Here is a 13,769-nt window from a genome sequence, read left to right as displayed (position 1 = left end):
CTTACAACGACTTCAGTTTAATTACATCAAATGTAATTACTTCATTTGTTATTTAAAATTATTTAGCAGGTTCAACATTCATGTCATCATTTATTCATTCTATAATTACTTATAATATATTGGTCGTCTTTATAGGAAACTTGATGAACAGTTTTAAAAATTCTTACATTTAATTCACTATAGGACCTTGTTTTAATAGAATTGTATTGCACAGTATGGTTCGAACTTAGGACCTTATTACTGAGGTTCGCTCGCTTAACCGCTAGGAATAATTGAATAAAGGACATTCTTACTTCCTTAAAAGAAAAACAGAAACATCTATTTCCTTCAGTGATATTAAAAGGTTTTTATATGCGGTTTCAGCTGTGAAAGCCGGCAGAAAGGAGGCAGGTTTGAAGGAGAAGCACCGAGCTGCGGCATGTCGTAATCCCGACATATCTCAGAACATTGTTCAGCGCGACACAGCGGGACTTAGCGAAAGCCGCACCGCAGATGCTTATCTCAATAACAGTTTTATTTATTTTTGCTGATCCGCTCCCGGCGGATTCGTCTAAATGGAAGAGGCGTGCTCAAGTCACAGTAGTGGGAAACAATTTTGTGGTCTATATATTGTTATAATACAATTTAGACTTATGATAATTCGTCAACCATACGTGGAATGAATACAAAAAGTAACGTTCATTGTGATCACAGGGTAAGTGAGTAAGGGTTCAGTGGCGAGACTTGGCGCTGAGTATAACTCCTGTATGTCAAATATTTATTTTATATTTTGTTATACATTTAATTTTACGCGGACAATTCGGGTGCGTAGTTTTAATTCCCGTAGCTTTTTGACGTATCTGTATTATAGAAGAAATAAATTTAAATTTTTTCAGCTCATTTATGTCTTTTAAATATTTTCTCTCTATATACTTCATAAAATCTCATTTTTTGAGGCAAGAAGGTTATCAGCCTTCAGTGCATTTCCAGCACAATTATTATTTTATCGTGTTACTGAGTTCCAAAATAAGTTTTGTTTAAAATTTCGTAAATTTTGTCATTTTTTACACTTAAATATCGCATTAACCCGTAAATGCCTATTTATCGTAGTCAGTGGTAAATAAGGCGATATTTCCAAGTGGCCACAAGCTACCGGCATCTAATTAGGCCATTTGCAGTAATTGCCGGCTCCAGATTGGTTTTTTCGCGTCAACGATGTCCCACGAGAACTCGGAGACATTTGCTCTAATGAACACGACTACTTTGGCTGCAACTGATATAAAATGCTTGTTTCAATTAACGTATTATTTTTATATGATACGTTTTGACACGGCTTTAAATGCTTTTATTACTTTGTTCAATCTATATAAATATAAATGAATCGCAAAATAGCAACATGCTAGAGCAAAACTCGAATACGGCTAGACTAATCCGAGTTATGTTTATTAATGTGTACCTGAACTCTTAGGAAAGTTGGTATGGAGTTAAAATTGGATAAATATACAAATAATGAAAAAATTTGATTTATTTAGTGCCTAGGTTTTTATTCTGAAGATGAATTTCATATGTTGGTATGAAGCTACTAAAAGGCTAAGTATTTTAGTATAATTTGATAAATTATCTTAAATACACAACTTGACTTGATCTTTAAATTATGGTAACTAATTTATTCATTCTTATATACAATCATAGCAGTAACTAAATTAAACTTGCCTTATATCTGTAAAATATAAAAACAGACATGTGTCACGTGAAACGTCCACATAATGAAAAATACTTTAAATACTTTTTATTACAAATAGGTACATTAATTACAAGAACATTATAAAATAATTTCGTCTTATACACTCGAGGTACTAGGTTCAATAAACGGTGGATGTTGCTTAGACATTTCTCTCTTCCGAATTTCGTCTTTCAGAAGGACGAGGTTTTCGTAATGATCGGTGGATACGTCAAGCAACTCTACGCAGGCTTTTACTGCAGCCGCTTGCTTGACACGCTCTTCATCCATGGTAGTATCTGTTCCTCTTGTCACCGTCAACACTGCTTCCACCATTTCTTGAAGTCTGTAAATACAGATATATAGATAGTTAGGAGGGACTTATTTTGATATTTCAGTGTATTTTTTATAAGTAATATTCTTGACTTTTCACGCACTTATTAACCTATGTTGTCATTTCAATTTAATTTAAAAGCAATCAATATTTTGTAACTTTTTAATATAAAAATATAAAGATTAAAGAAAAGACTCCTCAGTCTATTTAAATTTCATCGCCATCTGTGGCTTGTAACCAGAAATTGTTTAGTCAAGAATTGAACCCACGAGCTAACACGCACCGACTTTGCAGCTTGACCAACTGAATTAGAAGGACTGATGACTGCAGAAATAAACTGCATTTTATTAATTTGTAAAATTTTAACCCACTAGCTGTGCCCTGCGCTCTCGTCACCGTAAATCGGTGGTAGTGTGTTATTATTAACTTTTTTTTATCAGTGAAACTTTTTGTGGATATATCCAATGCTTTAATTCTTATGTTTATATTTCTTTTCTGACTTCTGCTTTTAGAGATGTATCTGTTTGTTTCCCAAATGAATAAATAAATAAATAAATATCCTTTCTTCTATAAAAGACTCTCCGCTAAAATAGATTCGGCACCCAAGATTTGGTTGAGCCGACAACATGTCTTATTTTCTCGCAATTCTAGCTATATATACATGACGTTACGTACTTTCGCTTCCGAATTTCGAGGAACAATAAGAACAGCACAAATTGCACCACAATTAATGCAATATTCAGTTGCCTTGGGGTGAGGTACTGGGTTATGATGTGGAACCGTGACACTCTGAACTTCGGTATAGTATTCCACACTGAGAAATCTGGGATTAGCAATGTTAACGGAAGACAAAATACACCTAATCCAATGCCAATTGAGACAGTATCATAGTCAGTTCTGTCTGAATTCATCACTTTCTATAGGTTTAAGATCACTTAAAATTTTTGATAAAAGCCATAGAAAATTTGTAAAATTTGAAATGACAGGACATTAAGCATAGACATGACATAATGTTTCTGACAATACAAAAAGGATGTTCTTACTTATTAGAGAAATCAAAACAGTAACATAATAAATCAGAGAATAGATACTTGCTTTAAAGAAAATTGTTTCATCATAAAGAATACTTTATGAAATTTACAACGCTTAATAATAAAAAAAATCCTAAATTCGTCTTAATATAAACTTTAAATAAAAATAGTGTTTGTAGGAAATTCGGTGACCAGCCTTCAGTGTCGAGCATACAACTTTAAAGTTCTTATTAGATTCAGAGTCGAGACTTAGTGCGACCTATGAATGTCATATGTCAAAAATATATTGGATTTTACGGTTTCCTCATTTTTCCGTATGAGAATTACGTATAGAAAATAGAGAAACTCTATTATTGACCAGCCGGAGTTTGAATGCGTGACCTCAAAGCATTAAAATTTAGGTAGCATTAATTTTTTTTCTGAATTGAGACTACTTAAATTTTAGTTTCACACACTCCCATTGATTTTTTGCACATCTCCATTATGTTACAAGAATGGATTACAAAAACATTTATATATGTGCTTTCATTGACAATGAATAAAACATTTAATCTAAGTCTACTTACATATAACCGAGAATATCATACAATATTTGAGGGCCACCTACCCATGAATGTCCGTCACACGTGACGCAAGTGACCGTTCGGCATATCAATTTCAACTAGATACCTACACAATAAAATTGGATGGTCTCAGTAGAGCTTAAACGATTCGCCGTTTTGTCTCGGGCCCAGCTGCGTAATGACCGTAGCGGGAAAAAATTGTCAGCAAGAAAGCTCTAGGGTAGCCGGGTTTATGTTGCATCTGGCGACGTGCTCCTAACTGCCTCTGCTTACCTCGCAAAACCCGCGCCAATTTTATTTATCGAAAATATAAACCGATTTGCGGAGGCCCCTCGTAAATCTAGACGGCAGATTTATAGTTGTTACCGGCCGCGTTTAAGCAAACTTTGAGAAGTTGTTTGTCTACGCTTTTTATTCGCTGAATTGGCAGTTCGTTGTGTGACATTAAAATCAAATACAAGTTACTTAGAATGCTCAAGTCATATTATACAATATATTTATTTATGATTAAAAAGCATATTATATAGTAATAATAATAGCCTTTATTGTAAAATACTTATCCTAGTACATAAAAATTTAAACACAATATAAACATAAATTAATCAGTTTTAATTCAACAGCTTGTCCTTGGACGCTTCTCAATGTCTAGCTTTCCGTAGCCACATAGGGCCAGCTGCTTTACTTATATCATCTTCCTATCATGTTTGTCCTCGTTTTCTTTTGTCGGAGCCCGTAGGTCGGTTGGCATTCTGTCACTTTTGTGGTCCATCTTAATCACTTTTGTGGTCCATCTTTGTCTTGTTTGATAATGTGTCCTGTCCATTTCAATTACTATATGTTATAATATTTCTATATATATTCTCATGTCCTTTATTTTTTCTAGTTTTACTCTATCTCTCAATTTCAGATCTAGAACTCTCCTTTCAATACTATTTGACAATGCTCTTAGTTTGTTTTTTGATTATCAGTGAATGGCCAGGTATAGATGACCCAAGTAGATATACTTACTCATTTACGTATTCAACTTGATCATCATATTGAAATATATGATATAGCAATTGTTCCATGGATTCATTAAATATATCACTACCAAATGAAATAAAAACTATTTAACAATAAGAATATTAATCTCAACATCATATTATTATTAGCGCATCATAACAATAGTGAGAACAGAATAAAGAAATTCTGTTATAACTTATATGTTTACTCATTTAAACGCCGTATACAAATTGCTTAGCAATTCAGACAATAACCATTATACGAACCTTTATGAAGGGAAAAATTGCCCGGAGAATCCCTTAACAATTTACTAAATGAGAAAATAACATCTATTTTTACGATATTCAATATGTTCGTGATATCGTGGTATTAAGTTCTTTTATAAGTTCTATTATAAGTACATTATGAGTATTTTTATGGATGCATGTTATGAAAATTTACAATATTTAGGTGGGCCAAATCGTTATCATTTATTTTTTTCAATATTTCAATTTATATTATTTATATTTCTATTTGACGCTCTATGTTTCCGAAGCGGTAGGCATATACCACGGATTTCCTGTTGCTATGGTACCTCTCTCGCTTCATCAACTGGACTATCACCATGTATGCTCGTCGGTTATGGATCCTTTGACCTATCCCTTAGCTAGTATGTCCAGGTGCGACAAGACTCACTCAACCTGCGGAAAAAGCTACATATTGCCATTAAGTTGTCTAACCGTTAAAAGTTTTGTTATCTTCTACAATTTGAAGTAAAGTAGAAAAAACGTTGAATATAGGATATCTTAGGAATAGCGCGTTGCGACGCGACGCGACGCGACGCTCAATTGTCAGCATTGATGACAATGCCTCTCCATCTTATACCCAGATACAGTAAGATAATATCGACTGGCATAATGCAAAATAGACCATCTTGATTTCATGTGGATCAGAGGGTTTTGTAAGGCGTTTGGATACATTTATAAATTCGAATTAGTAGTTTATTTGAGGTCCCCAACAAATCCTCAAATCAAACATTAATCCCAGATATTTTAGTGGTTGTTTTAGTGGGTAATTTAATATAAAAGGTCGAATGACGTCTAAATAATAATAATTAATAATAACCCAGTAGCGCGACAACGCTGGGTCTTGACCTCAGACTGCATCTATTTATTTAATTAATTGAATTATCTATAGTAGCCTTCAGTGCACGTATAAATTTTTCTATACTTATATATTTCTATAATTATAATATCTTACTGATAGTAGTTTCAAATAATGTAAAATCATTTTCTATAAACAATCGGACTGAGAAATAAATAATTAAAATCTACGAGGCAATATGGTTACAGATCAGAGAAGGAATGGATAAAAGTATCTTAAAATATAATGTACCTAATAATAATAATGCCGTCTAACAAATCCATGTATGGTAAAGATGTTTTATTTTTGCGATCATTGCTTATATTCAGTATTTAAGATATAATTGCTTGGGTATTAATGCTGTAGAGGTATACCCTCAACAGTAGCGATTCTTTATTACTATCAGAGACTGGGACCATAATTATACTAGATGTGTAGCTGCCATTGGGCGAGTCTAAGACACTTCAAACACGTCAAGAGATTATCTTGTTTATTTGGTTTTATAACAGAATTATAGATAAGGAGTTTGTTGTCGATGGACAATTTCGAGTTTCTACTCAGTAACCAGTACAGCCTCTTATATTTAATGTTGATCTCAAGCCGCTTTGTTTCAACGTGTTTTTGCCAATCTTCGGTCCAAGTGCAGTCCAAGATATTTGACTGTGTCACTCTGTGGCAGTTCGTTTCCTCCTAGATTCACAGGGGGGGCATGTCTTTCTTTGCAGTGTGAATGTCACTTGTACTGATTTGCTAGTGTTCACCCTAATTCTCCACCTATCGAACCAGTTGCTTATTGCATTGAGGCTTCGCAGCAGCTTTAACGTGGCTTCTTTGGGTTTTACTCGAACCTAGGATTGCCGTATCGTCTGCATAGTTCTGAGGTAAAATGCTTAACCACTAGGGTTAAGTTTCCACTATTTCTAATGCGATTTGTAGTACCAAGTTTTTGATAATTCATAATAATATAATAATAATAGGGATTTCTTTGAACTAAAACAACGTGTTCCGAATATGTATATTTTATTTCATAATGTTATGTATATGAGCTACAAATGTATAAAACGTTAACTATGATTCAGTGCTGTGAATTTCATATAATATTGCTTATTGTTTAATACGGAGAATTCGTCTTATGGATAAAATTTAGACCATTCATGACCTCTTGCTTAAGACTTAAGAGGTTTTGAACCTTCGAAACTCTACGTTATTACAATATTTATTCAAATTAAAAACGTTAAAGCGTGTCTAGCATATTACGCATAGTTAATTTTTCGTCTCCATATTTTTACAATCGACAAGCATTTTTTAATATATCATAGTAAGAAATAATAATACATAGCAAACAGTTAAATACTCTAAACATTGTAAAAATAATTTTAATACAAAATAAAATAGCTACCGTCACCTAACAAATAATATCAATAATATATCATGATTAAATCCACGAGATAGATAAATTGAGAGGAAAATATAGGTATTACACGACACATGGAATTGTTAATGTCGGTAAAAATTAGACAACATATGTTGTATGTTATCTATTCATATTCAGATCAATTATGGAACAATATCAATGGATACTAATTTTTAAATGTGACTTTTGAGTTTAAGTTAAGAAATCCATTGCAAAACCAACTTTACCTTCTATAAACGCGAATAATTACATTATTTAGTCGCTTTTTTAAAATATATTTTACAGTAACTTTTAAAATGATATTTTTTTCAAACCCTATATTCTTTATTAATTAATTCCAAAAAAGGAAAAAACTTGTCACAATTACGTTTAGTTTTGTATCTGTTCTTATCATAGATTCGTGAGTAGTCATAGACAATGCAAATTTCTGCTCAATAAATTGAGAGTTAATTAAAAATATCACAATTGTAGGCACTAACTTAGTGATAACATAGCTAAAGCATTGTTTTGGTTTACATTTTTAAAGTTACTATTATATAACGCTTAAATTGTAACTAGTCATTTTTATATACATATTTATGCTTATAACTAACTTCACAAACTTTGATGTGAATTAACATTTGATGTCAATTTTATAGTATGATAAAATTATATGACACTTATAATATATAATAAATAGCAATAAGTTTTTCTTACAAATTGCAAAATAGATTAATAAATAAAGAATTTATACAGATTATAAAAAAAAAGTTGAATAGTCAAATACAGATCAAGTACATATTTGTATAATCACTTACTTATGCAATAGTGTTATACTGATGTATTTAAATTGTCAATGGCTTCCATTAGACTTGGTACGGAATCCACTTTCATTCCTCGTTTTCGTAGACTGTTTAACTCCTCAACCAGCTTGGATTTATCACGACCCAATATCTCCCTGAAATAAATTATGTTCTGAGTTTGCAGGCACACGAAAAAAAAAAAGCACGGAAATCTATCTACAAACATGACATCTAAAATTAGGAAAAATAAATACTTTTGTATCAAACAATGGAGTTTAATACATAGATTTAAATAATGTCAATCCATTTTTTAAAAATCTACAACTTCCTATTATCTGTATTTTTATTTGACAAATACTGTTCTGAATGTTGTATACAGATTCCCCTACTTTATAACTTGTTTAGTAAAATGATGTTCTTTGATAAATTATTCATAAAAATGAGTCATCAAAATCATTCAGATGATAACTCCATAATGAAATCATCACTAACAGCAGTCACATGATTTAGAATTTTGAACCTTAGGTCCATATATATTGTTATTGTGTTTCTATTGAAAAAATCAAACAAAGTTTGATATCTTCACCTTCATTTGCTTTTACAAACATCTGTATTACTATAGTATAGTAGCCAGTACATACCATATAGATATACAAGTGTGAAGCAATGGAATATACATGAGAAGTAGGTCAGAGTCACTAACAGCTTCATATCTTCTCAGGGCAAGCTGTGCCCATCTTTCAACTGGGCCAGCCAAAGCACCACCACTACAGCCAGCACATGCCACTATACGGCACAGTGCACTTAGTACTACTCGAGATCTGTCTGTGTATACCTGGAATGAGAAACTTCATTAAAAAAACCAGTAAATGGGTTTACCAGTCTTGTCTATAAAAGGTCAAATCACATCAAAAGTATATAAAAATCAAATATTAATCTAATAGAAGCCTATTAACTTAAATGTATGAAAAATTTTAGTAATACTTTTACCTTACTTAATAACTTAAAACTAGTTTCCAATACTGAGAAAGCTTGATCATATTTTTCTTCACCAATAAGACGCCTTGCTTCATTTAATTCTACATCTTGAAAGAAAGCTATGGCTGCCATCGAGTCCCTCAGCCGAGACTCATTTGCAATTAAATTTAGAAGTACCTCAAAACCAGCACATCTAGATGATATTAAACTAGGATCGAAATTTCCAACTAAAATCTGTAATAGCACAAAGGTTTATTTTATCACTTAAGTCTTTTGTTCAAAACAAATTAATAAATCTGATTTTCATAAAACTCTTTTCTCAAATTTAATCCAATTTATTGTAACCAAAGTCCAGTTAATGAAATTACAGTTTAAAATCAATGTCTTTCTAATGTATTATAGATAAGTTTAGAAATAGAACTCAAGGTAATGTACACAAGTATGTTTGGACAAGTATAATTATGAATAACCAACCTTACGTGGAAAGGAAATATTATTTAGCGATGCTGGGTACTCTTTCTTAAGACCATTATAAAGTTCTAGAAAGTGGGTGTATCTTCGTTCAGCATTGGCAGGCTCCGGGTCGATTATTCTTGACTGTCTAGCTTGCACCATATAGGCTACAAATTTATTTTCCTTATCCACACCTTCTACAGTACGTGACGATACAATTTCGAATTTTAAGTTCGACATGATTATTTTTGAGAACGACGCACGGAAATGTTTTATCACACAATGAGCTTTGTTACTTCGAATGAATCAGGTCCTATACATAGTTTAGAGAGTACAATGTTCGTAACATATATTTATATCAAATCGTACGGGATGCGCGGTGGTATTAACTTAATTAAGTTAATTTATTTACTAATATTATATTTTAATAAAGTAATAATTGAACGAATCACAGATTTGAGATCAGTGTTTACAACTTTACAGTTTACACCAGACTCCAGAGATAATAATGTTTTCAAGAAGTAGATAATGCAACGTCTTCTATAGTTTTACCGGAATCTCATGGCAAATAGGAATAAAAAAATTGTTGTGGGCAATTGGATGGGTAAATTGGATTAAATGATCTTGATACTGTTTGATTTTTATTTATTTATTAAGATAGGATAATTGTCATGAAAAATAAATCCATCGAAAATTACTTTATGTAGGTACTAATTTATTATACATCATTTCAATTATTTAATTAATTAAATTTAATTAAAAATTTAACCTTATTTAACCTTAAAACAACGATTTCAAGAACTCCACAAGTATTTCTTGTTCTTCATCAGATGATAAAGATAAATAGGTTTATGTTTTAAATCGCTCTTTCAGCATTTCAATTATTATATCATCCTTGATGAAATCGTTTTCAATTTTCTTTACATGTTTACAAGAGTTTCGACAACCCTCAGCACCTATTTGTGAGAAAGCTCTTTCTGTTAATAATTTTGTTACTTGCAGGTCTATTTAAATTATTATCAGCAAGTTTTTGCTTTCATCATTTCTATGGGATTCAAGGTGCAATAATAAGGTGGAAGCCTCAAAACTTCATAACCGTGCGATTTTAATACTTCTATCTCATATAAGGGCGCAGACATGTTTTGTTTCACTACTTCAAGTAGTTGATATTTACGCCAAAGATCATCCAGAACCATTCTTTTATTTCAGCGAAACGATTGGTTTGTGTGGGAGGTTTGTTTATACGTATGGAATGATTACTGGTCTTATCCATAATAGTTACTGAAGGTCTTTTTAGATTTGGAATTAGCTTCTCTGTCATGAATAAAGTCAATTTTGTAAAATTGTCTTTATTCATATCGTTGTGGTAATCAGCAGATACACTAGAGACAACAAACATTTTTCATTGGTATTTTTTTCACCAGTGCTTACAATAATACACCTCGCTCCAAGTGAATTACTTTAAGATGTATCTGCAATATCTTTGCTTTGCCAGCACTTATTCATACACCGTGAATGTAAGTCTCATCTAAATAAATTTTATTTATTTATTTATTAAGCTCTTCAGCTTTGTGGTTTTCTTTATACGCTTTAAAAACTTGTATCTTTGTAGTTTTGTATCATCTTTCTCCATCAAATTGGTTCTTTTTTGTTTGGTATTTAACATATTCAGAACCCATCTCCTCAAGTATAAATATGTAAAGAACATTTATCACGTTACTCAAACGATAGCTTAGTCATTATTATCATCATCAGTCTATATACATCCCACTGCAGGGCATAGGCCTCCTATAACGAGTGAGAGTTAGGGGGATTATAACTTATAGGTAAAATACCTACCTGATACCTCAAACATTCCCTTCCTCTGTTGACATAAATATCTTGTCGAAGAATTTGTATCAATTTCATTACTGTAGGAATTTCTTTCCGAACTGTATAGAATTTTAGTTTAATTCCCAATCAACTGTAAATCGAAACTGTCAAATATGATCTCTCCTCTTTTTACTAATCCTGGAAAGCACACCATCAGCTACAATTCACCGTATAGTAGTACTGCCAACCTCTTATAAGTCAAAATTAAGTAAAAAGAATAAAAATATAGAATAAACTAAAAGTATCAAAAGAACTCAGTCAACTAAAGTCAACTCTACCACCCGCTTTAAAATCATAATTTGAGTATGATTTCTTCCATTTTTCTTCTTTTATTTTACGATAAATATTAAAAACAATATTTCTCGGTTGAGATAGTAATGTCTTTTTTGACATTTTTAAACAGCAACAAATTTCAAGAACGTAATCACAAAATCTCAGCAGTGGTTGACAGATCTAGTACTTTGAATTGACGGAAATAGGAAGACGGAAGAATGTCATGAGATTCCGGTAGACCTATTACAAAACGATAAAACATATAGATGTAAAGAGCCTATTATTAGATCGAAAAATCACGAAATCCCCCGTTATCATTTATTAGACGCTTTATAGTAACTTACTAACTAAAATATAGTTATTATTATAAGATGAATGTACATTTTGCGTAGATTATAAAAGTAAAAAATTAAAACATTAATTGACATTCTAAAATTTCAACTGTAAAATGGACTCTCTCTTGGACTCTGCGCGCGTTCAATCGCGTTTATTTAAAAAAATACTCATACTTTTTTCTCCCAGATAAAAGAAGCATAGTATTATTTTAAAAATCAAAATAAAACTTCAGAGTTTTAGTCATGACAACAAAAATATTTATTTAAGTATAATATTATTTATGTATTCATTTTTATTCCATAAAAATCCTATTTAATTATGAGACGAATTCTCTAGAGAATAACAAAAACAAGAGCTATAATATATTAAAATTCATTAACGATCGACATCACCGAATACTATATCGATTGTTGCTATTAGAATAGATATATCAGCTAGCAGCATTCTTGGACCCATAATAGCCAGGCCTGCTAGATGAAGATATGAACACGGTCTAATGAAAACACGATAAGGTTTTGAAGTGCCGTCGGCTACCATATAGATACCTAATTCACCTTTAGGGCATTCGGTCGCGGAGTAAGTTGTACCAGGAGGTACGTTGAAACCCTCTGTGCACAGTTTAAAATGATGTATAAGGGCTTCCATAGACGTTTTCATTTCCTGTCTTGTAGGCATTGTAACTTTAGAATCGTCTGTTCGAATTTCTCCTTCTGGAATAGTGTCTAACACTTGATTTATAATTCTTAAAGACTGGCGTAGCTCCATCAAACGTAGAAGGTGACGGTCATAACTGTCTCCAAATGTACCAACAGGTACATCAAAATCATACATCTCGTAACCATTGTAAGGGTGAGAAATTCTCAAATCCCACTTGACACCGGTACTGCGCAGCATCGGTCCAGTAAATCCCATATCAATTGCTTCATGAGCCGATACAGCGCCAATGCCTGCTGTTCTTTCATAGTATAATCTATTACCCGTCACAACATCTTCAGTTTCATCGCAGCGCTCACCGAGTTTCATGCAAAATTCGTGAACATCATCTAAGAATCCAATAGGAAGGTCCTGGCAAACTCCTCCAACCCTCATGTACGCGTTATGTACTCGCGCACCACAAACCCTTTCAAATAACTCATATATTTTTTCACGCTCTTCACACATCCAAAAAAATGGGCTGATACCACCGGCGTCAAGTACGGTACCAGATATATTTAATAAATGATTAGCTATTCTGGAAAGTTCAGACATGAGGACTCGAATAGCCTGAGCTCTAGGCGGGACCTGTATATTGAGAAGCTTTTCAACGGCAAGCGCATATCCTACTTCGTTGGCCATTGTAGAGACATAATCCAGACGGTCCATGAATGGCAGGCTTTGGCTGTAATGCTTATTCTCCATTAGTTTTTCTGTAGCTCGATGTAAAAACCCAATGTGTGGATCTGCCCTCAGTACGTACTCGCCGTCCAGTTCAAGAATAAGTCTTAATACACCATGGGCCGCCGGGTGTTGTGGTCCAAAGTTGAGCCACATATTTTTTAACTTTCTCTCAATCGGTTTTACTCTACCGTCATAAATGACTTTAGCGTATTTCTCCATTTCTGGAGTTGGGTAAATGGCAACACCTTCAAATTGTTTCATAAAAAGCGGATCTGGTGCCCAACGATGGCCATTTAATCGATGGCCTGTTCGAAAGTTTCGCCTAAATCCTGATGATAAAGAATTGATTTTAAGAAATTGTACATGTTTAAGGATTGTTTTATACATTTTTATGCCACTAGACATCCTTTGTAATAAATCAGGTTTTGTGAATAAAAATCATATAGCTAAGCTTGATGTGACATATTAATGACAAAGTCATATATAAGATAAACAAAACTTTTTTTATAAACCAGGTAACTCTTTTAATTATG

The 13,769-nt window shown here is 32.6% G+C and overlaps 3 protein-coding genes across 3 annotated transcripts; all 3 read right to left on the bottom strand.

Moving 5' to 3' along the window:
* Window positions 1-1,765: 1,765 nt before the first annotated feature.
* Window positions 1,766-3,032, bottom strand: LOC123712067. The gene is made up of 2 exons (XM_045665006.1): window positions 2,709-3,032; window positions 1,766-2,045 (listed from the first exon to the last, which is right to left on the bottom strand). The coding sequence occupies exons 1-2, from the start codon at window positions 2,942-2,944 to the stop codon at window positions 1,820-1,822; spliced, it is 462 nt and encodes a 153-aa protein (XP_045520962.1). The 5' UTR covers window positions 2,945-3,032; the 3' UTR covers window positions 1,766-1,819.
* A 3,731-nt stretch (window positions 3,033-6,763) lies between these two features.
* Window positions 6,764-9,880, bottom strand: LOC123712489 (sorting nexin-20). Its single transcript, XM_045665599.1, has 4 exons — window positions 9,400-9,880; window positions 8,938-9,159; window positions 8,589-8,782; window positions 6,764-8,102 (listed from the first exon to the last, which is right to left on the bottom strand). The coding sequence occupies exons 1-4, from the start codon at window positions 9,616-9,618 to the stop codon at window positions 7,976-7,978; spliced, it is 762 nt and encodes a 253-aa protein (XP_045521555.1). The 5' UTR covers window positions 9,619-9,880; the 3' UTR covers window positions 6,764-7,975.
* A 2,193-nt stretch (window positions 9,881-12,073) lies between these two features.
* Window positions 12,074-13,690, bottom strand: LOC123711938 (NADH-ubiquinone oxidoreductase 49 kDa subunit-like). Its single transcript, XM_045664813.1, has one exon. It carries the CDS (start codon window positions 13,639-13,641, stop codon window positions 12,235-12,237), a length of 1,407 nt encoding a protein of 468 aa, XP_045520769.1. The 5' UTR covers window positions 13,642-13,690; the 3' UTR covers window positions 12,074-12,234.
* Between the last annotated feature and the right edge of the window lie 79 nt (window positions 13,691-13,769).

The sequence above is a fragment of the Pieris brassicae genome, chromosome 7 (assembly GCF_905147105.1).
Source record: "Pieris brassicae chromosome 7, ilPieBrab1.1, whole genome shotgun sequence".
Classification (NCBI taxonomy): Eukaryota; Metazoa; Arthropoda; class Insecta; order Lepidoptera; family Pieridae; genus Pieris; species Pieris brassicae.
Note: the sequence above shows the minus strand (reverse complement) of the source record. Positions and strands in the feature narration are given on the sequence as shown.